The 22,143-nt window shown below is 41.3% G+C and overlaps 1 protein-coding gene across 1 annotated transcript in view; it reads left to right on the plus strand.

Annotated features, from left to right (window-relative positions):
• Positions 1 to 19,990, plus strand: part of ofcc1 (orofacial cleft 1 candidate 1) — a 49,115-nt gene extending 29,125 nt beyond the window's left edge. Inside the window, exons 14-20 of the mRNA XM_085939787.1 lie at positions 2,048 to 2,323; positions 4,107 to 4,359; positions 4,596 to 4,759; positions 6,537 to 6,696; positions 14,982 to 15,182; positions 19,400 to 19,526; positions 19,686 to 19,990. Coding sequence (XP_085795913.1) covers positions 2,048 to 2,323; positions 4,107 to 4,359; positions 4,596 to 4,759; positions 6,537 to 6,696; positions 14,982 to 15,182; positions 19,400 to 19,526; positions 19,686 to 19,756 — 1,252 coding nt within the window. The 3' untranslated portion in view covers positions 19,757 to 19,990. The remainder of the gene's footprint in view (positions 1 to 2,047; positions 2,324 to 4,106; positions 4,360 to 4,595; positions 4,760 to 6,536; positions 6,697 to 14,981; positions 15,183 to 19,399; positions 19,527 to 19,685) is intronic.
• The last annotated feature ends 2,153 nt before the right edge of the window (positions 19,991 to 22,143 follow it).

Here is a 22,143-nt window from a genome sequence, read left to right on the forward strand (position 1 = left end):
GCGTCAGGACCAGTTTGCTGTTTTCATTTAATGCCACTTGACAGGGCCTATTTTTATGGGACACTGATTTCTTTTTTTTTTTTTCTTAAGTCTACTTTCCAATTCAAATACACAAAAAAAGTCAAAAAGCTTGGAAGAAAATAAAAGATGTTTGTCGTTATGGGGATCACTATTTTCATTGCCTTGTTTCTTTGGCAATAAATAGACTTACATCAACACGACACTGCAAATTTCTATCCAACTTCAGGGAATTGCCAAACATTTATTTCCAGTGATAGTGTCGCAATGCATTTGTGTGACCGGTTGTCGGTGTCCAGAAATGCCCTGAGATTGATTGATGACCAGTTAATACCCGGGATTAGGGTCCAGCTCCCCTACGACCCTGAACAGAATGAGCTATGGAGAAAATAGACGCATGGATGACGGATTATTTAATCTACAGTGTATATACTGCATGGTATATTTGCATCAATCATGAAATGTAGCCAGATTTTACATGCTGCACTTCATCTCGTCTCACCAGTGGCCAACTTTTTATGACAGATGTTTGCTTGTTATTGTTTCAGGAAACCTATTAATATTTATCAGAGCAAAATTGCTGGCTAAGTGTTTTCTCAATGATTCCCCCTGCCCATTTGTGCATGCACCGAGGAGCTTGAGAACTTGAAACAATTCAACACCTCAGAGAAAATGCCAGCCTCACAAAAAAAAAGATGTGTTTCGTTGTACGTGAGCAACTTTGGATATTTAAGCAACGATACGAGCTGGGAAGAAAATAAAAAGAAGTATTTCCTGAACATTGTTGAGCCGAGACATGAAAAAAAATCATGCAGCACACCACCAAAGAAATATAGTATCAAAACTATCAATACTGAAATGATCATACTCCTGTCACACACACGGCAAAAAATGGACGAGTTTAATTGAAGAAAAAAATTGATATACCCGGAAAAACATTTCTTATTTTTCTGTATGAACGGCAACAGGCGTATTGAATTATTTTGCCCATCACAAGATATCATAAATAGTTGAACATATTTATATCATTAACGAGTTTTCAGACAAATGAAATGCAATTGTATAATTCCCCGGAGCATCCCTGATTATCGCTCACAGCACACGCTGGTTGGGAATCGCTGCTTTAAAGTAATGTCAGATTTAACTCTCGACTAATTTATTGGGTGGAGGGGTTGGGCAACACAATTGATTCAGTTTTTTTATCCTTGGGCACTGGAGCATTTTCCCTAGATAGTCACTACAAAGTGAATTCCAGCCGTGCTCTGGGACACCGTGGTGAGACACTGGGATATCCACAGGCAAAAGCCCAAAGTCGTACTCTGATTCTAACCTTACTTTGGCTACTCTCAGTCCAGTTTCATTCAAGTTAGCCATTATTCCAGTGCAATTACATGATTCTCTTCTGTACTGTTTTACTGTAAGTAGTGCGTCTCAGTTCAAGTTTGTCATGCAAAGCGAAATGTAATCGCCGCCTTCTCTGACATATTGTGAGTTTGTGTCTGCGGTTTCTCCATCTGTGCCCTCCCTCCATATGAAAGGGAATAGTTGAGCAGACCAACAAAGGGCAGCACAGAGGAGGCAGAGGTGCCGAGGGAAGCGCACTGCTGGAAGGGATGGGATGGCTGTTTGCTTGAGTGACACTACATTTATGCACAAATATAGCACGTGACCTGCACCTTGAGCAGCCGTTTACACGACAAGCGTAAATTGTGTCATATTGGTTTGTTTACATGATGTGGATGTTCACAGTCAAAAGTAGTCATTTATATCCTAGGGCAAGTGTGAATTCAAAAATTATAAATTGTCTTTGCTTGTATATAGAGATAGTCCAGGGCACTTTTGTTTCAATGCATCTTATAAAGTGAAAGACATAATAAATGAAAAAAATCAGGAACTCAATTTAGCCCAATGATGCCGTCAAACTGACTCGCCCTTTTGTAACCTCTAAATAGCGTGTTGGATAACATATATGGGCCCGCCTGTCACCAGATAACTAATATGCGTGTGATTTGTTCTGGTCTTAAAACAGCCCTTCACAGAATGGAGCAAGTTCTGCTCAGCTGCCCAACCCAGCCCGTTTGGTCCTTTGCATGTTGCCATCTGAGCTGGGCCTGTTGTTGCTGCGGCAACACAAGCAGCAGAAGCAGCAGCAGCAACAACAACAAGCATGTGGTAGCTGGCGGCTTTCTGTTTTGCAGCTCAGCCTCATTATGCTGCTGCTGGCTTTGATGTGGTTTGTGAGGCTCTACCTGCATTACTGCAGCCAGTGGCTCTACCTCCAGGCCATAGCAGTTCCTGTCAACAAGTGAGTTCAGTTTCTTTGATACACACACACATACATAACTAGAAGGATGGGAAGGAGTTTACGCTCATATGCATGCACGCCCACAAAACTAAAATGTATAGCTTTTTTTTTTTTTTTTGCATATTCTTCTGTATTGTGTTGAACCAACAAATCACAGGATAACACAATATTTGACGCAATTTGCTAATTTGATAGTGTTGTGAGAAGTAAGGGTTGGATCACATAAAAATGTAGAACACACAATTTATGAATGATTTTGAACACATCTTTTGCGGAACATTAACATAGCATCACGGTGGAACTATGTTGATGTCACCAGACACCTTTAACATCCCAGTAGACTACATTATTTGGAAGGAATTTAACATTGTTATCTTGTATATTACCTTGCGATTAATTGCAATATGACACAAAAGACCTGTAAAATAACGTCATTGGCATAAGGTGCTGATTGAATTTATCATAATAAAACAATCCAGCTGTGAACATGCATACCAGCACTTTTTTATGACATGGATGAAATGTAGACGTGATTGGGGATTAGAAAACAGAGAGGCATTAGAGGAAGAATGAAAAACATTTGAACAAACACTGCTATGGAATGGAATAAAAAACTTGGAAGGGGTAATGAGAAAAATAAGCCACCGTACCATGGGTAGGCAATTTTGGTCCTGGAGTGTCGGTGTCCTGCATGTTTTCTAGGTCTTCCTGTTGCAACACACCTTATTCATCCATGAATGGTCAGAAAATGTGCAAGGTCTACAGAAGCTGGAAAACAATCCTAATCATTGAATCAGGTGTGTTGGAACAGGTAGGCGGGGTCCTGCACGTCTTCCTGTTGCAACACACTTGATTCAAATGGTCAGGAAATTGGCAAGGTCTGCAGAAGATGGATAACAATCCTGAATGGATGAAACGGGTGTGTTGCAACAGGGAGACATAGAAAACATGCAGGAGGACCCGAAGTTTTCCATTTTTCACAAATATAAAACATGTCCCACGCTTTCATCTCCAAATGGCTTCCAAAGTGCACAGAACAAAATCAAATTCAAGTCAATTAGCCTCTATGCAAAATTAAAAGCGTAATGTGAACTGTATTAAATGAGAGGCACAATGTAATGAGATGTATCAAGAATCCTGACTTAAAGACCTAATGCTTTGTCGGGATCCATAGTGTCATTTATCTGGTTGTAGAGTTAGTATATTAGTGTAGAACTGCACTGTATCCGATATTTTCGTATTAAATTAGATCCAGCAAAGAGTTGCTTTTAATGTGGCTCCCTCAATTTTGAAGTGGACCAGAACGTCTGACAAACAATAGTGCCACACGGCTCTAACCTGCAGTGGTATGTTTGGAGTTTTGCTTCACATGAAACTCCAATGGACCTCTTCATTGAGATTAATGAAGGGAATCTGGAAAAGGCAGAATCAAATGGGACTTAATGAGCATAAAGCAGACCTGTCCTGTCCTACCACTGCTTTGCCGTTTCCTGACTGATGGGAAGATTAAGGAGCTCATGAGGCTTGCTTGTAAACAGAGAGTCGATCTTGCAGGTAAAAAAATAGTTACTATATAGCAAGTGATGCTTTTTCTTATCTCAACGTTCTAGTTGTCTAGTCATAATTTTATTTGACTTCAATTCTTAAGTTGCTACAAAGTAAGTAGCTCAGATGATCATCAGTCCAAAATGATTGCATATTATGGTCATAAGTGCACTGAAGTGACACGAGATGATGAACACAAATCTACCGTATACATATTGACACATGCACCTCTCACCAGATTCCGATTCCACGCACACACGGTGGACCTGGTGTACCAGAGTTCTTTGCTCCACACCCGCGAGGAGCTGGCTATGGTGGTGGTGGGTCCCCTGACCTTGAACGCAGTAACGTTCCTGCTGGTTCTGATCAGATGGGGCTGTCAACAGATATTTGGATCACTCCCTTCCTTCACGTCAAAGTTTATCATGGCTCAGGGAGTGTGGACAGTCCTGCACCCCCTGGCAGTCCTTGCAGTGGACGCCGTCCTCGGGGTAAGTCACTTAAAAATAACTTGTGCACTTTAAATAGGAGTTCACTTTATCTTAGCAAAGTGACTTTCGATTACAGAGAAAAATGGGGTGAGTAGAGGATGAGGGGGGAAAAAGTGTGAGGTTAGCTGTGTGTTTTCTTGTTGTTGTTGTTGTTTTTTTAATCACTGTGAAGTACTACAAATGAATTGTAATTCATAGAACAAATACAATATGTGACTCTATATTTATCATCACAGCGTCTATCCTACAGTCCAGACAGACCAGTGGGAGATGCCGCCAAGCTTTTCTGGCACTTCCACCGAGTGGACCAATCAGGCACAGCCGGGATCATCATCACCGTTTTCCTTTATGCAGTCATCTTTCTTCTATCCGTCACCATCCTTTGCGTTTATCTGCTCCGGTGAGACTCACGGGACTGAGCGGATATTCCTCCTTATGCACGCTCAGTGAAATTGCAATTGGTCCTAATTTCCATTTACTTACCAAAACCTGTTGATTATGCATCATATTTATTCATGTCTATACCGAAGCTACGGCGTCAGAAAAAAAACATCAACTGCAATGCAGCTGCAAAGCTATTCTTTTTTTTGAAAATGCTTTATGTAAACTCCATCTTTGAGCTCCATTTTATAAGTCCTCAGTGGCCGAGGAGCACGACAACTGGAGTTGTGAGAGCAATGAAAGTCACGGCTATTTCCAAACGAAAGTAACCTATAGGGACAATCTGACAATGAAGATGAATCCTTTCCTTGCAACACTCTGGCCTGGCTTGACTTAAACATCTATTCAGGAATAACCCTCTTCCACCTCCGCAGCTATGTGCTCGTCCTAACTCATAATCCATCCACCCTGAAAAAAAACAACAACAGAAAATGGAACAAATCTGATGCCTTTTGATTTCACAGTTGAATGGAATTACTTATGCAGGTTTGCATGGACCTCACACATCAGCACAATGCATATACATAAACACAAGAGCAGTTGTACACACTTGCATCACACAGCTGCCTTTTCATAGCCACCATACCGTGGTATCGGTTGGAACATTGAAAGCATTTCCAATCCAAAAGTTCAAATGTGTTTTGATATAGCGTGAACATATAACCCTCTTACATGATCCTATTAGGCTGGATGCTTTGCATGGCTGCTATCACTGCATGCATATTGAAATAGAGCCGATATATTGTACAATGTATACGACAAGGACTCATCTGACAGCAGTCATGTTTCAGATATTGAGGTCATCCGTGCTGAATTACCGTGTTTATTTATATGTTATCATAGCTTACATACAAATAAGAAAGTCAGAGACATTCTAACAGCAAACAAGTCAACGTGCTTTGAAGAGAGGATGCAAAGATATGGACGAGAGATGGCATAAATGAATGAGAAGCACCATTGAAAATAGATGCATGGGATGAGGTCAGGATACTACCAACATCTGCATTCCCAAGAGGGACAGTGGATGAGGTTGAGTTCAAAGCTTTGCACCACTTCCGTGCATAAATCCTCGACGACTTGATGTTGCTTTTATTTGAGATCCGATTACCCTCCGACAGACCACAATTTCTACGGAAGGGCGCAAGGTCGGCTCGTTTTTGATGGTCAGCCAATGCATTATTTCACTTTTACACACATGGTGAATCCCTCCCTTTCAAGGTTGACTGCCTGCTTCCTTCCATGTGTGGCTCAAAGAAATCCTTGCACTTTTGTGATAAGCATCTACGGATCAATATGGTCTCGAGTCTTTCCTTGTGACTCAGGCTGGGTTCTCCAAACTGATCTACAATCGGTAACATGTCAGGATTGGACTCCCACACATTAGCAACCGCATCATACACACACAAACAGACACAGACATTGCTGAAGTCAGTGTGAGAACAAAGAGCTTCCTACTCAAAGCACAACATATTTGATTCCATTTGCACTTAGATTCTTTTATTGATCCATTGCGTGTTGTGATCCAAATTTATCTTCATACATATATATATAATTTTTTTTTTGCATTGATTTGTAAAAAAAAGCCATTGTGACAGACAAAACAGACTCGTAGTATATTCGCAGCTTTGCTTAGTCTGTCTTCCTTAGGTATTTGACCTTAACAGTGAGGAGACAGTGATTCAGACTGGCTCTCCACTCCCACAGTTTTCCTTCTTTTTTGACTCCACGCTATCTAGATTTCACAACAATGGTCGTATGCTGGACATCTTCCAAAGGCTCACAGCCAAGGAGGGGACTTATTTCCTACCTCAGGACTTAGAGCTGTCCAATCAGGAGCTTAGCTACATCGTCAAGAAGGCAGAGCAATGGAGGGGCTATCATGGCGAGAGGCGCAAGGTATGTACATCCGGACCAGACAAAAATTGAAAATGAAGTACAAAACAATGTGGAGAATTTTGTATCATTGAATTGTCTTTAGTTACATTTCAGAAAGCTGAGAAGTCATCTCTAAGGTATCTGGCTTCATTCTAATTAGTACAGGATAATTACCAAAACAGAAAGCCATCTAGGAAGCTGCCTGATTAGTCTGTGGAAATGACATTACAAAGACATTTGAGTCAAATAGGCTGCTCAATCAACATGCCAGTGAACTTGTTACATTTGCTATTCTTTTAAGGTGTGGCGGACATGTCACGAGCGCAGGATTCCACTTTACATAAATGTGGCTTCACGTGAAATTATCATCGGCAGAGTGAAGCTGCCGCACGTTTGACAGCCAGCCGTAGGTTCACGGCGGCAGCAAGAAGTCTATTAGCGCCAAGCCGACACCAGATGTCAAATCTTTTGCATAGTGATTGAAAATGTGACTTGTTGAGATAAGGGAAATAGAACATGGCCATCAAACTGCAGGCCCCTCTCTAATTTAGTGTGTTGGATTTGTAGTGGCATACATCGTTCCGTGTTTGCCATTTTCATTAACTCCCTTTGCTCTTTGCTTGCTGAACTTATGGGCCAACCAAATCATGAAATGTAGGCTTTTTTTTTTTCATTTATTATTCAATATAATTTTTTAATAGGTAAATTATCTACATTGCCCAAACGTGACCATTTTTTGTAACCATATCGATATTATTAGACATTAAAAACTAAAATAAATAAATCCAACGTTTGACTTAAAAGATAAAGCACGTCATTTAATTGATGGTTATTACATTTTGCACCGCAGAGTTATTTTTCATCTAAATAAGACATGCTGATGTGTCATTATTTCATAATTAGTGATGCCAAGTCTCCATTGAGGGTCACTTTCCTAACTCAAGAATAATTTGCAAGGGTGCAATTTCTTGTCATTTTCCCTTATTAACTATTTATCACATGAAGGAAAAAAATATATAACGTAAAAATTCATGAAGGCAAGCGAAGGAGCGACCCGACAAGAGCTGAAACTAATATTTTGCAACTCTAATGATTTTTTGCATCCCTAATTAGATAGAATAAGGTTGATATGATTAGGTCAGGATGTAGTGTTTTTCATTAAAAATACATTTCAGAAACTGTATTCCAATTGTGCCCCTTCAATTAAATAATGAATCCGGCACATTTCTTATTACGAACCCAATTAATATCAGAGGCGAGGGCGAAATTTTAATAACAGTAGGCCACGAGGCCTTCATTAGCTGACTGGGAGAAAGGAGGGAAGAAGGAAAACAAGGGACTCTATGAATTTCCAAATATACCAATAGAAATCAACAAATGTATACAAGGATACATTTAAAAAGATTTTGGGACAAATCATATCCGGGCAAAAACGGGACTTTAATCCTTGAGAATAATTGAAGTCCATTCAACAACATAACATGATGTGAGAACAAAAGGGACACGGGAAAAAACTTGACAGGCTGTCAAATTGAAATGTGTTCCAAACCCTTGAACCTAAAACATCTCGGCATCCTGTTGCTATTATCTGAGCTATGGAGGCTTTGAGGGAGCTACTACTGCTTCAGTAATGAGGCCCATTAATTATGTATAGGCACATTGACGTTATTAATCGTCTCCTGTCACCCCCTCCAGATCACTGTACATAAAAGGGAACTCTGAAATACTTAAACAGGTACGCAAACTGTTTTGTCTGAGCCATCGCTATGGCAGTGACAGAGTGCGGCAGCGCTTTACCCGCTGCAAACCTTGTTTGGTGCTAATTCATCCAAAAGCAAACTTTCCCCAGTGGTGGTGACATTGGGATAATTGAAGGAGAGGACAGATTAAATAGAAAGCAGAAAAAGGCTGAGAGGCGCTTTGTGGGGTGGCCCCGAGATGTTTTGCCAACCTGATTGCATCGACGCTCACGCTCCTTCATGCCGTTTGTCTTGGTGTGTCGAGCTAATAGATTACTGGCAGGCAAATTTTGGAACACCCAAGGTGCTTTCCAACGTTAACACGCTTGATAGACTGAAAAGCTGCAGAGTTGCTCCAAAAGGTAACATCGTGCTTTCTTTCATTCATTCAGCAAATTGTATGCTACTTTTGACAACATTCTTCATATATTAGACACTTGAGCAGGAAATAAGGCAAACAGAGAGGGTGGCTGGCCGTGAAAGAATACACAGGAAACGCTGTCACCAAACAATAGAGGCCACAGCTCGTGAAACAGGAACCCATAACAACAGCCAAAGGAACACCGAGAACACGCTGAGTGCTAAGGTGCTGTAGGTCAAAGCGGCCAGCATTGAGTGGGCGCTGGGTCGGATACGAGAGCTCTCTTGGTCAATGCGTTTGTTTATACGCTTGAGCGTATGTGCAAAAATCCAATTTGACGTTCACCTGAATCATACAGTATTTGTCAAAGTACAGTCATACATGCATATGAACCGTTTTTGCACGCCTGCATGTGCATGTCACATTAAAGTGGCTTCTTTTATTGCAGAGGAAAGCTTTTTTTTTTTTTAAGTGGACACCGCTTTGGGCCCCCATGGCCTGAGGCAATAACAGGCAGGCAAGGCTGAGTATTAGGGAGCTCAATATGAGAAATGACGGCAAATGCTACATGGCCGCGTTCCTGAAAAGGTCACAGACTTCGGTGAGCACTAACGTGTAAAAGAAGTGGTCAACTCAAACTAAAGCGCAAAGATAAGGATGAAACACACATTAGATTTTCAATTCGCACACACACACGCAACCCCCTCCCACTCTTTTGCAAGTCACATGTAAAATTTTATGGGCGCAAGGACAAAGTGCATTAGGCATAACTACTTACCATTGAATAAACATAATCACTGAAGCAAATGCTAGCGTTGCTGTAAATGTTTTTATAAAACTGGTCATAAGACTTTTCAATGGTTAACACACACTACTTGTGAAGGAAAACAAAGACTAATAAGCATACTTTCAGTGGAATCCATCATTAGTATATTCAATAAAAAATAGGAATGATGCATCATTGTTCTCGTTGAGATTGGTTCGTGGAATACGTTTGGGTCTGCCAAGTCGGATCGGCAACAACACACCACCAGGTGTTGATCAATTAATAGCCCCGCCCTTTATTGCACGCTGGCATATGAATTGACATCATCAGCCAACCGTCTTCCCGTTTTTTATTTCTACACATTGTTCTTTTCCTCGTAAAAGTACCACCATGGTTCCCATTTCTAGACAGGCCAAACGGTTCCCTCACTTGGCAGACAAAAAGAGAAGAAAGTATTCGAGTATGAACATGAAGCGTTTAATTACAGGGAGTGTCAGTGCCATTGCCTAATGCGGCCCTCGCAATTCATCCGGGAAGAGAATGTCATTATCGACCAAACCCGGACCTGACCGGGCTTTTGTGGAAGGGTCAAAACAGGGTAAAGAATGACACTGAGGGAGAGAAAGAGAACTAAATAAATACATAATACATAAACTGTAAGTGTGTGCACATGTGAGACTGTGAATGCATCTCATCCCTTATCCTCGGCTCTCAAATTGGTTATTGGAGGCTTATGACCCCCCAAGCCTCCGAGGCCTGATTAATTTGAAGCTGCTTCACCATCAATTTTCTTTCTTTCCTGTTTTTTTTTTTTGCTCACTATCAAAGGCAAAATCCTACTTTGGCATCTGTTTACTGCATCTTAATGCAAAGATGACCCCTTGAACTACTGAAACGTGTTCCATATTGACAACACACTTTATTATTTGTGACTATATCGCTGAGCTTTTGAATAGGCTTTTTGGACAAATTAACATCAGTACGTTGTGTCACATTCCAGGACACCTAATTTGGTATATATTACATAAGAAACACTCATTTTAAATAGTTTTTCAGGAGGAATGGGACTTTTTAAATGTTTTTTGCATGTGGATTATAAATTTGTGTCATGTCTTCGTAAAACCTTTAGAATCGACTAACTTCTCCATACTAGTTATTGAGACAAAAGTTAGTCTTTGTATGTTCATCTGATTGTGCATTTCAGGGTTCAAATCCGATGAGGATTTACACTTGCCAGGTAAACTAAGTACAGTATGTACAGAAATGGTAAAGTAGTGTCCTTAGGGTAGAGAGTGAGTCAGACATGGTGTTGAAGTAAGAGATAGTCTGTGATGTGAGCTGTTTACTGTGGGCTGGTTGGCAAAAGGCATTATTTCCCGCAAAGGAGATTAGTAACAGTAAATTATGCATATCTTATTTTCTGGATTATCTCAGACACTCCACTATATTATCTCTGTGTATAATCTTCTTTTAAAAGTGGCTTTATTTAGACTGGTTATAGCCACCATTGCTTGTTTTTCTTTTCTCAAACTCCAATTTGGTTCTGTGCTACTTTTGGATGCTGTGTTTTTTTAGCTGTGATTATTCCACCTCAGATGTTTATAGGCTCTAGTTTTGCTGGATAGGCACAGTAATGAGGGCTCAAGACGATGGTAACCAGTGTAGTGTGCTTGCACTTTTGTCACTCTGTGTGCCTTTCCTGCATGCAAATGCAAATGGGTGGCCTGTCTTGTCCAGTGGTGCGTTTAACAAGACATAGACCTTTGCTTTGGCCAAATCATACAGTGTGCATCCATGCCGTTTTCAAGATGCTCCAATTATATCTGCCAAGCATCCACATATTGGCCAGATGTAGAATAATAGCATATCTATTTTCATTCTAATGGCTGACATTGCTTGGCTCATCCATGCATGTATGTCGATTGCGCTTTTATGCTTTATGCTTACACATGTTCCCAGCCAGCCAGCCGCTTACTGTGTGTGTATGTCAGGAAGCACTGCTGTGTGCGCTTGTGTTTCTGTCTGTGTGCATTGGTTTATTTGTTGACGGGCATTTGTGCAGTATGAACCTTGACATATGAGTCTTGTTTATGGGTATTACAATACACAGCGTGCACTTGCTATGTCAAAATTGTGAATGAGCCCAATTCATCTGTGTTGGCATGTGCTCCGATGTACTTCCACCTCGTCAGTGTCTATGTGGTGCAGGATTTGAACCCAGGGTCAGTTCCACGGCAGTATTGGGGGAGGGGGTGTTGACCCTTTATAGCTTAGATAGCCTCTGTGCGGTGCATACTCCTCTAACCCTTCCTCACCCTTCTCCCCATTTCTCCACAAAGCCTTCCTCCTCCTCATCCCGATGGGCCCGCAGGCACTGGAGACGTACGCATGCTCGCCGTGAGGCTTTGTTCACAAGCAAGTGAAATTCGACCATCTGAAAGCTGCGCTGACTCCAATTTTGGTCCATATGTTTGCCCAAATTCAAATTCAGGGGGATTTAAACTTGAGGATACCACAAAAGAGTTATTTTGAAGAAGCGCAAGCATTCGTGCCGAACGGATACTTGGCGGAAACGCTTCTTTCAAATCCCTCCATTTCCATACCAACGCCTCCGATTCCAGAGAGCTCCATTCTCCGCATTGGCCTCCATCACGCAACTATGTTCCCATCCTCAGCTTCGCCTTCCATGCGCCAATGATACATAAATAACCAAGCCTGTCCACCACCCAGGCAAATTCAAATGCACCTGTCAAAGTGATGAAGCACCCGCCCGCAGGGAGGCATTGTTTACATTTTCACTCCACTCGTCGCAAAAGTGAGATTCTAATTATTTCCCTCACTGTAAATTAAAGCCAAGCGGGACAGAAGTACAAACCAAAGGCTATCATGGTCTGGGTGTAGGAGCACGGTCTTCCTTCCGAGAAGAAACATTGTCGTTGGTTGTTTATTTGTGGACGATGTCTGCCAAGGTCACAACCATGATGAAGTCACTCCAGAAATGTTCTATTACTTTATGGTTACTGTTTTTTTTTTTAAAATGACAGAGTCTAGACACGATGTTTATGCATGAAGAAAATGTCAGAGTGATATTTGTGAGAAGGTTAGACCATTTTTGCAACAGCTTAATTTGAGATTCTAACATCCTTTTTGTATGTATTCAAATAATTTGGAGAGCAGAAAATCACATTTCCCCTGAGAAAGACAGACTGACTGTCTTTGTAAAGCAGCTGTGCCATCCATACTTCCTGTGCCCCCGTCCGTCCGTCCCCTTGCCCCTTCTCAATTTGCCATAATGTCTACAAATCTTGAAATTTATGCCCCTGCTGGAAAACATGGTTTGCCATTTATAGTCCTCAGCCGAAACCCATGAGGTCTGTCTCTCAGGATGCCAGTCAAGGGACTGATGCAGACTCTATCAGATTTCTAAATACAGACCCTGACAATAAATCCCAGCTTGATTGGCTTTGAATTCAGTTAGCTCACTTGAATGCTATCTGCTTAAACCACAGCTGGCCTGTCTGCTCCATGCAGGCATTGAAGCTAAATCAGTCACTTAGTGCTATCAAATGGAACAATGGCGGAGTGGAAAGAGCACTCAAACTCTTGTTAGAAAGCAAGAAAGCAGGCGAGCGCCATGATGGAACAAAACCAGACCAGAACGGAACAGAACAGAACAGTAGTAGTGTGTAGCCTCTAATGCTCTTTCCGGTTGTTTTGTCTCAGCCGCGAGAGCCGTGGTGCATTGCATGAAATGGCATCACCCAAACCCGACACGCAAACACCTTTTAAAGCTTTTGTTTGGTCTTGTCAACTGGATTTCACGTGCCAATTCAAATAGGACCGTAGCGTGGCGAACGGCAAAACAATAAAATCATCTTCCTTTACATTCATGGCACAACCATGAACAGCATCCAATCAGGTGCGTTTAACCAAAGTGACTTCCAGCCTTGCCCGCTCGAACCAAAAAGCGTATATTTTTTGACTAGCAACTCAAGTCAAAGCAAAAAATACAAAATCGGGACACATGACAGATTTCGACGTTTGGCCACCGCCATCAAACTGGGTCATAAAGTTCCTAGCGTTCATCTCAAAAGAGTTGACTGAAAATGGCGGGTTGTTTTCGACGATGTGGTTTATTTTGATTCGTGTGGATAGAAACTCCACAAAAAGTGCTTTTGGACAGCATTGACAATAGAAGCCAATTTTAGAGCTGTTTCGCCCATTTGCTGCATATCTGGTGAAGTAATAGGCCGATAAGTGAAGCGAGCAATCATCATCAGGCTTTTTTTTTTAACGTAAAGGAACCCAATACAGGGTCGGAATATGCCGTGAGTAATTTGGGCCAGAGAATAGCTGTGAAAACATCTTGAAGTTCTTGCTGCTGTGAATTCACCTATAATTGTATCCTGTATGCTTCAAATATTACAATTCATGGAATCTGAAACGTACCCAGACAAAGTTGTGTACAGTTAATTACAATAAAGAAATCACCTATTTTGGAGCCACAGCATGATAGAAAGACAAGAACACAGACAAACAAACACACACACACACTCACGCCGCATGCGATTTTGCCAATGACATCCTTTCTAATCGCAAGACTGCCTGCTTTGCAGCTTATGCAGTGTCTCTAATTACAAGTGAGGTAATAGGGCCGCCTCACTGTTTTCTCTGTAAAGTGCCTTGAGTTGTATTTGGCTAAGTGTTTAGAGGTGCTGGCTGACATCGATACACGGCTAAATTAAAGCTCTCCTTCAGCTTGACCCTGACACTCACGACCCATTGAATGAGCAGTTATTTTTCCTACGACAGTTTCTATGTTTTCAGACAAATTACACAGTAATTAGACCACCAATTATGGGGTCACCTTGAATATTACCATCGAAAAAGTTCCTCTTAGTGATTCCACTTGTTTTTGTATCCTTTGGCTATTTCACCCATTTTACGCAGAATTATAACGTAAGAGTTGATTAAGAATGTTTTGGTTTCTTCACATTGGGCACATCTAAGAGATGATTCAGAAGAAATGCGCGTTTTCTTTGAATAATCTTAGTAACTGACACCGTGTGTAAAAATCCTCCAGAATTGTGCACTCAGGACACATCGGAGCCTTTACCAGCGCGCACGTTCAGATCGAGGTTCCATGATCTTCACACATGGATAACTCCGAGTTACATGACCTATATAACATGTTACACGCTCTGCTTGCTGCCTGTGTTTCACCCTAATAAAGAAGGGCACAGCATTACAGGTGTGGAAGCCCCAAATACATATAAATATTTAAAAAAAATATATATAAATATCATTTCATATATTTACACCCCCCCCAAACCTGTATCTGCATTTGTTTGTTTTTTGAAGTTATTGGTGAATCTATTGTCACATTTATAGCTCAGACAGTTTTATATTGTCCAATAAATCTCATTTTGTGTGTGACTAGGTGGCAGTCTATGACTATATCTGGACAGCAGATAACCCATTGGCTGGTTCCTCAACCCCCATAGATGACCCACATAGTGAGCCCTGTCCACTAGCACACGGAGAGACCAGCACCCACATGGCCATCTACATGCTCTACCTAAGCGGGCTCAAGCAAAGATACAGACATTTCCTCCGACAACCAGATGGGGCCATCATTGAGGTACGGCATTTGGGTGTCTCACAAGCAAGCATGATTCATCTGAAAAATTTCTGAATGGAACCAAATGTATTCATAGTCCTATTTTGAGCAAATATACAGCCCTGCCAGAGTTTGGCTTTCATTTTTGGGGAATTAGTACAGTACAGGTTAAAAAGGATGGAAGAATGGGTGGGATGCGGATTCCCAACCACTCCCTCTTTTCATCCTCACCCTCCTTCCCTCCCTCCTTCCCTCCCTCCCTCGGTTACTCGCAGCTTCAATATGGAAAGACAACAGTACAGCTGTGTGGTGTACGAGGGTGGAAAAACGACACCCGCCGCTAACCTGAAGAACTAGAATCAAAAGGTTTTCCTTGGGCAAAAACACATGTAAAATGCTGTTTCCTTCTCAAATAGAAGAGAAAGAATTTGCCCCCAGAAACAAATCATAACTTCATACAAAAGATCTGTTGTAGTCACTGCTTACCAAACACCAGCGTTGAGACTATGCCTTGACAACAATGTCAGCCTGAATCAACAGAGAGAAGCATTCGGGGAATATAATTACATTGGCAACTCTTTCATCTGACTTTCGATAAGATGTTGCGGCGTGAAAGATTGCTTCATTAGTGCTACGTGACAAGTGCTGCATTGATTCCTTTCTTCAATCATTCCTGTCAGTCCCCCAGAAAGAAACTTGCGCCATATGAATATTTGGAAGGAAGGACGTAGATGCTAACAATTAGCTCTAAGGGTCTTATGTACTAATAGTCCTCTGTCATTGTTTGACTAATGTGGAGTGTAAACACGCAACGTGGTTCTCTATCTGGTGTGGGTGTGTGCATGTGCATAGCCTGCAGAGCCAGATCAGACATCTGGGTAAAATATCCACACAAAGCACTTTGTCACAAATACATCACTTAATAACTTGTGAGATTCATAAGGACCACGTACATATATATGCGTCCCTCGGGTGCTTCTGTCTGTTCTTTGCAACCTCACCACGAGAGACGCTGATGGCATTTGGCCCGCTGGTAGACGAGGCCCACAGCATCAAAAGAGAGAGTACGAACGACTCCATCCCGACCTTTTATGCATATTCCAAACTAATCCTCCACTGATTATATAGACTGCTTTTATGTATATGTAAGCATCCAGGAATCACCAAGGGGCATTCCTGGCACTCAGAAGCATACTTGCGCTGATTTTTATTGGCCGTCTATGTGCTGGTATTAAGACAGTGCGCTTACAAATTGGCCTCCAGATGTATAGTGATAGCATTTAAGAGATGAATAGCAATAACAAGAGAAAACAAAACAGACAACAGCTTGATTATCACATCTATCTATATATATCTTCTCTTTTCTATGAAAGGATATTCTTCTATGTTTACGACGCGGCAGAGAAATTGCAAAGTGTCTTTCATTTCAAAATGAACTTTTTTTTCAGTTGTAAAATCTTTGGTCAAACCTGCCCTCCGAGATCGACAGTGATACAAATATTGAACTTGATTTAAATATGCAGTAGTGTGACTCCACTCTTTTCCCACCTAGTTACCAAGGGTAATTGTGCTTCTTAAGAAGGCTTCTTCCATTTACTGAGGCAATATTGACGGATGGCTCATTTCCTTTAAAGTGCTCTGTTTTCATAGGCAGTGTCCCGGACGCCGATGCCCCGGAGCAGAAGCTCCTCCCTTAGACTAACATGACCACAGCTCCGGGGGCCCGCGGCTTTGCATATTACTCACACGATTACAGCCAAAATTTGTCTAAACGAACACCTTAACAATTTAAGTCCCGGAAGAATGGCCTGGAGCTATAGACATTGTTAGACACTGTTTGGAAGGAACCCAACAGTCAGGTGTGTCTTGTTTGCTGAAATGTGAGAAAATGAGAAGCAGTCACGAAAAAAAAAAAATAACAGTTTCTATCGTTTACGCAATTAGTATTCAACCGGTTACTATATGATGCTCCAAGTGTCGAAAGGGTCATATTCGGTGTGAATGAAATGATGCAAATGTGTTGTAAAACATCCCAATAATGAGGTCTTCCACTCAAAGAAAGTTAACATTAATGATCTCTCGTATGGCCTCACTCTGCATATGGCTCTGGGCGCGTCGACCATAATGCCGGTGGAACCGAATCACAACAATACAAAAAGACGGCCATTCGTAGCCAATGCGGCAAGAAAAACAAAATGACATTGAAGGTAAAGTGAGGTGTCGCTTTTCAAACACTCGTAAAACAGATGTTCCACAGATGCCGCCTCACAAAAAGCACTGCTGACAACAACAGTTAGGGCCAAAATGACTGCATCCGGATAACAGAGGACCTTCAGTGAAGGCCTCATAAGCGCTCTGTCTGCAGAAACAAGATGGCTGATGAAGAAATTAATGCAGGCAAAGTCATTATCTTCCCTCCTAAAACCACAGTGGGTTTATGTCCCCCCGCGTCGCTCTTTTCCTCGCGGGCTAACACTTAAGTGTCGACGGACAACTGTGCTCTCGTTTTTGTCTCCTCGCTCCATATGGAAGGCGGCAGCATATGCAAAAACTGGCTCTGCTTCTGTAAAACTTCTATTAAAGATGCACAACTAAGGCTCCGCCAGCTTGACTATTACCTCTCCCCGCAAATTATTTATGGCGGCAAAAAAAAAAAAAAAATGCTGATGAGGAGTATCTCCACCGACAAGAAGAAATAAGTAAAAAATAAAAAAAACACTTTTCACTTACAATTTCACCAGCAGTTTTTCTCTTTTGGAGAGGATATGCACTTTATACACACGATAGACTTTCTGCTGTTTTATAACTGCAGTTGCATTATTACATTATGCATCATGCTTCAGTTTGACTGTAGCTTTTTCACAAAAGTCTATAGACAAAAGTATCGGGACACGTGCCCAATAAATGATGCTTTCAACTGGGAACACTCGTCTGACTAGTCCCTCTGTTGTTTGTAGTTCCAGTCCAGTAATTCTTGACAATTAGTTGAAGAAACTCTTGTGTGATCAGATCACCTTTTTTGTGAAGATCTTTGAAGGGATCATTTCTGCTTCCACAGATTTTTGTGTTGATGCTGTGTAAGTAGATGGCAATTGGTACAGCGGAGAGCAAAGCCCAATTGTCCCCACATATTATGAAGTATAGACTTCCAAATATTATAAGACGAACATCACACAGATATGATCTCGTGTCACCTAATAACTGATAACCCATGAAATTTGTTACGTATGATCTCAAGTGGCGATGCGTTTGGGTCTTGGCTATACCAATATTGACCTAATTTAACATGCAGAGAATATGGAGGTTAACCTTTTGAAAAACACCTTGCAGCAGCAATAATGGACAAAACACATCAATTCTCCCCTGTGACTGGCTTTTTTTGTAATTACTATGCCGCACCTTTGATTGCCGCTTTGGTGCTGGAGGAGCCACGCTTCATTTGCCATGAGGTCGTCAGCCCTCAGAAATATGAATCTGATTCATAAAGCAAGTGTGCAGGACAGCGGAGAACGTCCTTGGCTATATACTGTAAATTGCATGAGGAGATTAATGCCTCCCTGGCAGCAATATCTGGTTAGCAGGAGGACATCTCCAAAGTACACCCGCATGTAATTATCTGTCAAGTTACTACAAGTTTTAGATAAAAAAATAAAAAATAAAAACTATATGTGGTACATTTTTCAACTTGACTCCTTTATCTCATGTGTAAAACTGATTCTTTTGTGTTAACCATCATGGAAAAGGCCTATTAAACAATTGCATACAAATACCACACACCAGAAATGTCAGAAAATATGTTGCAAATCATGAAACTTAATTTGGGACATATAACAGTGAAGAAACCTTGGCATTTAAAGTTTGAAGAATATCCAGATTGTTTTTTGTTTTGTTTTTTGAAGCAGTTATTACAAATACCACCATTAGCAATTGCCCGTAAGTCAAGTATTCATTTTTTTCCTCATCAAAATAAAGATGCAGATGAAGGATTCCCGTTTTTCCCTTTTGTTAGCATGAAGAGGTTTTTCTATTTATCAAGGTGTTCCGTTTCGTTTACACATCACAAACATCTCTTAATCGAGTCCCGTTTTTTGTCACTACAAGAGGTTTTGTGTCATATGAAGTTTTTACAATTTACCATGACATAAGCTGGAGGCTTTTCCGAAGCTACTGGTTTTCAAACTGGCTCAGATGGTGCTTTTGTTGCCTGAGAAAGGCTCACTTATTATTATTTTCTGAAGGTGATTGGTGACTTGGAGGGCCTAGACAACGCAACCAGAATCCAGCCCTTTTCAGGGCCTCGGACCACGGACCAGGAGGGCTCAGTGGTCACTCGACAGCGACGAAAAAGAAATAAGCTTTTTGGACGTGAGTGCTCTGACAGAATTCTGCTTGCGTGTATTTCCGTCAAATGATAACACGTAATGAAAAGTTGACGAGATGCCAATGTCAAGCTTGCAAACATTTTCTTCCTGCTATTTGTTTAACTGAAATTGCACAGTTTTAATGGCGGTTCTGTTCCCTCAGGGTGTCCTCGTGTTGAGCCGGTAGGAGGAAGCAGAAGTGACTCCAGTTATGCACAAGAACTCAACCAATGAGAGTGAAGCAAAGCGTGAAGAGCTTTGGACACCAAACTGTTGTCATGTCACTTTAACAACTGTCATTTTGTCAGTCTTTTGGAATTTAGCGAACCTGCACACACAGTTCATGAAAAAAAATAATCAAATAAGTATTTACACTCACACTTTGAAAATAGTGCACTGCACTTTCAATAAAGAGCATCAACTTTTTTGTTGCTTTCTATTGGTCATTCTCTCTGCTCACCTTTTTCATCCGAGCAACAAAGCCTTTTACAAATGATGCTGAAGGCTGCAGCTGCACAGAGGCTGAAGGTATTGCACTCTCTCAATATTTGATTGAGGACAAACACCATTTCCACACAATCTAAATTTCAAATTGGTCCCTGGGAGGGAGCGAGACATGCCGCTAGGTCTCAGCGCCACACATTGGCTGATTTATGTTAAAAGACAAAAAAAACCTTTTTGCACAGCTTTCATGGGGTAACTTTGACTTTTTGAAGTTGAACAAGTGTGTGTGTGTGTGTGTGTGTGTGTGTGTGTGTGTGTGTGTGTGTGTGTGTGTGTGTGTGTGTGTGTGTGTGTGTGTGTGTGTGTGTGTGTGTGTGTGCTTGGAGTCAACCTGGGGATGTAGCTCGAGTGACACGGGGAGAAGGTGGAGGGAGGAATGGAATGAAAAAAGAAAACACTTTGTATGTAGCCTTCAGCTTGAGGTAGTCACAAAACACAGTTTGCATTCAAAAGTGCTGTCGTGATCATTATGCTTGTTTTTTGTTGAGATTGGCAACACTTTGGGCAATGCCTGATTCAATTGAATTAAAGCTACAAAAAGAAATGAAAGGAATTCAAAGTCCCACTTTGGGTGTGTGTTCTTTGTAATTTCAGGACTTTCATGACTCTCAGTGAGTGTTGTGGGGTTTTTTTTTCTAAAATGTTATAGGAAGTTGCCACAACACACTTTAACATACAACATAATTACAAGTATGTCAATTACAAATGACCATTATACCTGTATTTTTCTTTTTGCTGGTCAAGTTATATTCCACAAACACATTATTAATCAGAAAATCGTATTTAGACTAACGGGGACAAATGGAACATGTACTGTAAATAAAATCTGTGACTGGAATTCCACTCTATCCATGTTCAATTTACACGGTATTAAAGTAAGATTTATACATTTTTCTGTAGGATCAAACAAGTGTTACAGCGATCTTTTGTTCAAAAAGGCAGATCTACATTGTCAGGTGTTGTCGTCCAACCTGTATTCTTCTTCGTTGACCCCAAACATGGAATCCCGGTGCTTAAGCGCCCGCGAAAAGAAGCAAGTAAGGAAAGAGCGGCTGTACGAGCATGTCAATATTGTGCCATATTTCAGTGGCATCTGGATGGATCATGTGCCTGCCTGCACACATATTTATTTATTTGAGGAGAGTCGGGCGGGCAGATGTCCTGCTCACAGGAGAAATCATTTGCAGTGGGTGAAAAAAGGAAGGAGGGGGGGGAGTGAAAAAATATATATGAATATGCAAATTTAGTCACAGTGTGGAACCTTGTAATGAGTGGGAAATGTAGACGCCATCTTTCATTATGCAGAGGTCATTGCTTAATGCCAGGCAGCTGGGCCCGGCTTCTTTTCTCTGAAAGCCCCCCCACCCTCTCCTGTCATCTCACGGCAACTTGAAGCATAGTGTGCTACAAAGGAACATGGCACACATCCACATGTGGATTGAACATCAACTACAGCTGCAGCCTCCATTATTGGGCACAACTTTCAATGAGTCACAATTAAAGATGCGGGCGCCCATGTTTGTTTCAATAATACAAAATAACTTATTGATTGTTATAAATATACTGCATTTACTCAAATATGTGTTATTTGCAATATGTGTCTGTCTATCTGGTTGTGCCTGTTTACATCTATTAGTTGTGTCCAGAGCTGTCAAGCTGATGTACATTAAAGTCACTTGTTCCGCTGTCGTGTAACTTTATGATGCCTCCCCTAACAAACATTACTGACACATCCACTGTCACTCGCCTGACATTGAGCTATCAGCGTAATTGCCGGACAGACTCTTCAAATAATCCCGAGTTTCAATACTAAAAATGTAATGAACTTCACGGTTCATTGGCTCTGACATTGCTTAATTAATGGGTGCATTTAAAGTACATAGGGCCCCTGTAATTGATTTATATGCATGATTTGCACATACAGCTGTTGGTTCCTGTAGGAGAGTCATCACTCACAAAGTGGCGCCGCTGATGAGAGTGTGGCAAGGTAACAGCGGAGCACTCAGTAGGCTCATCCAGCCTTGGGAAAAATATGACACATTTAGGAAACTTTTTTTCCCTCCCCAATTTGTCTTCATCTGCATCTGGGAGCCCATCCCAATTGACTTGAAGCGTGA

The sequence above is a fragment of the Syngnathus leptorhynchus genome, chromosome 19, assembly GCF_054491065.1.
Source record: "Syngnathus leptorhynchus isolate UIUO chromosome 19, UIUO_Slep, whole genome shotgun sequence".
Taxonomy (NCBI): Eukaryota; Metazoa; Chordata; class Actinopteri; order Syngnathiformes; family Syngnathidae; genus Syngnathus; species Syngnathus leptorhynchus.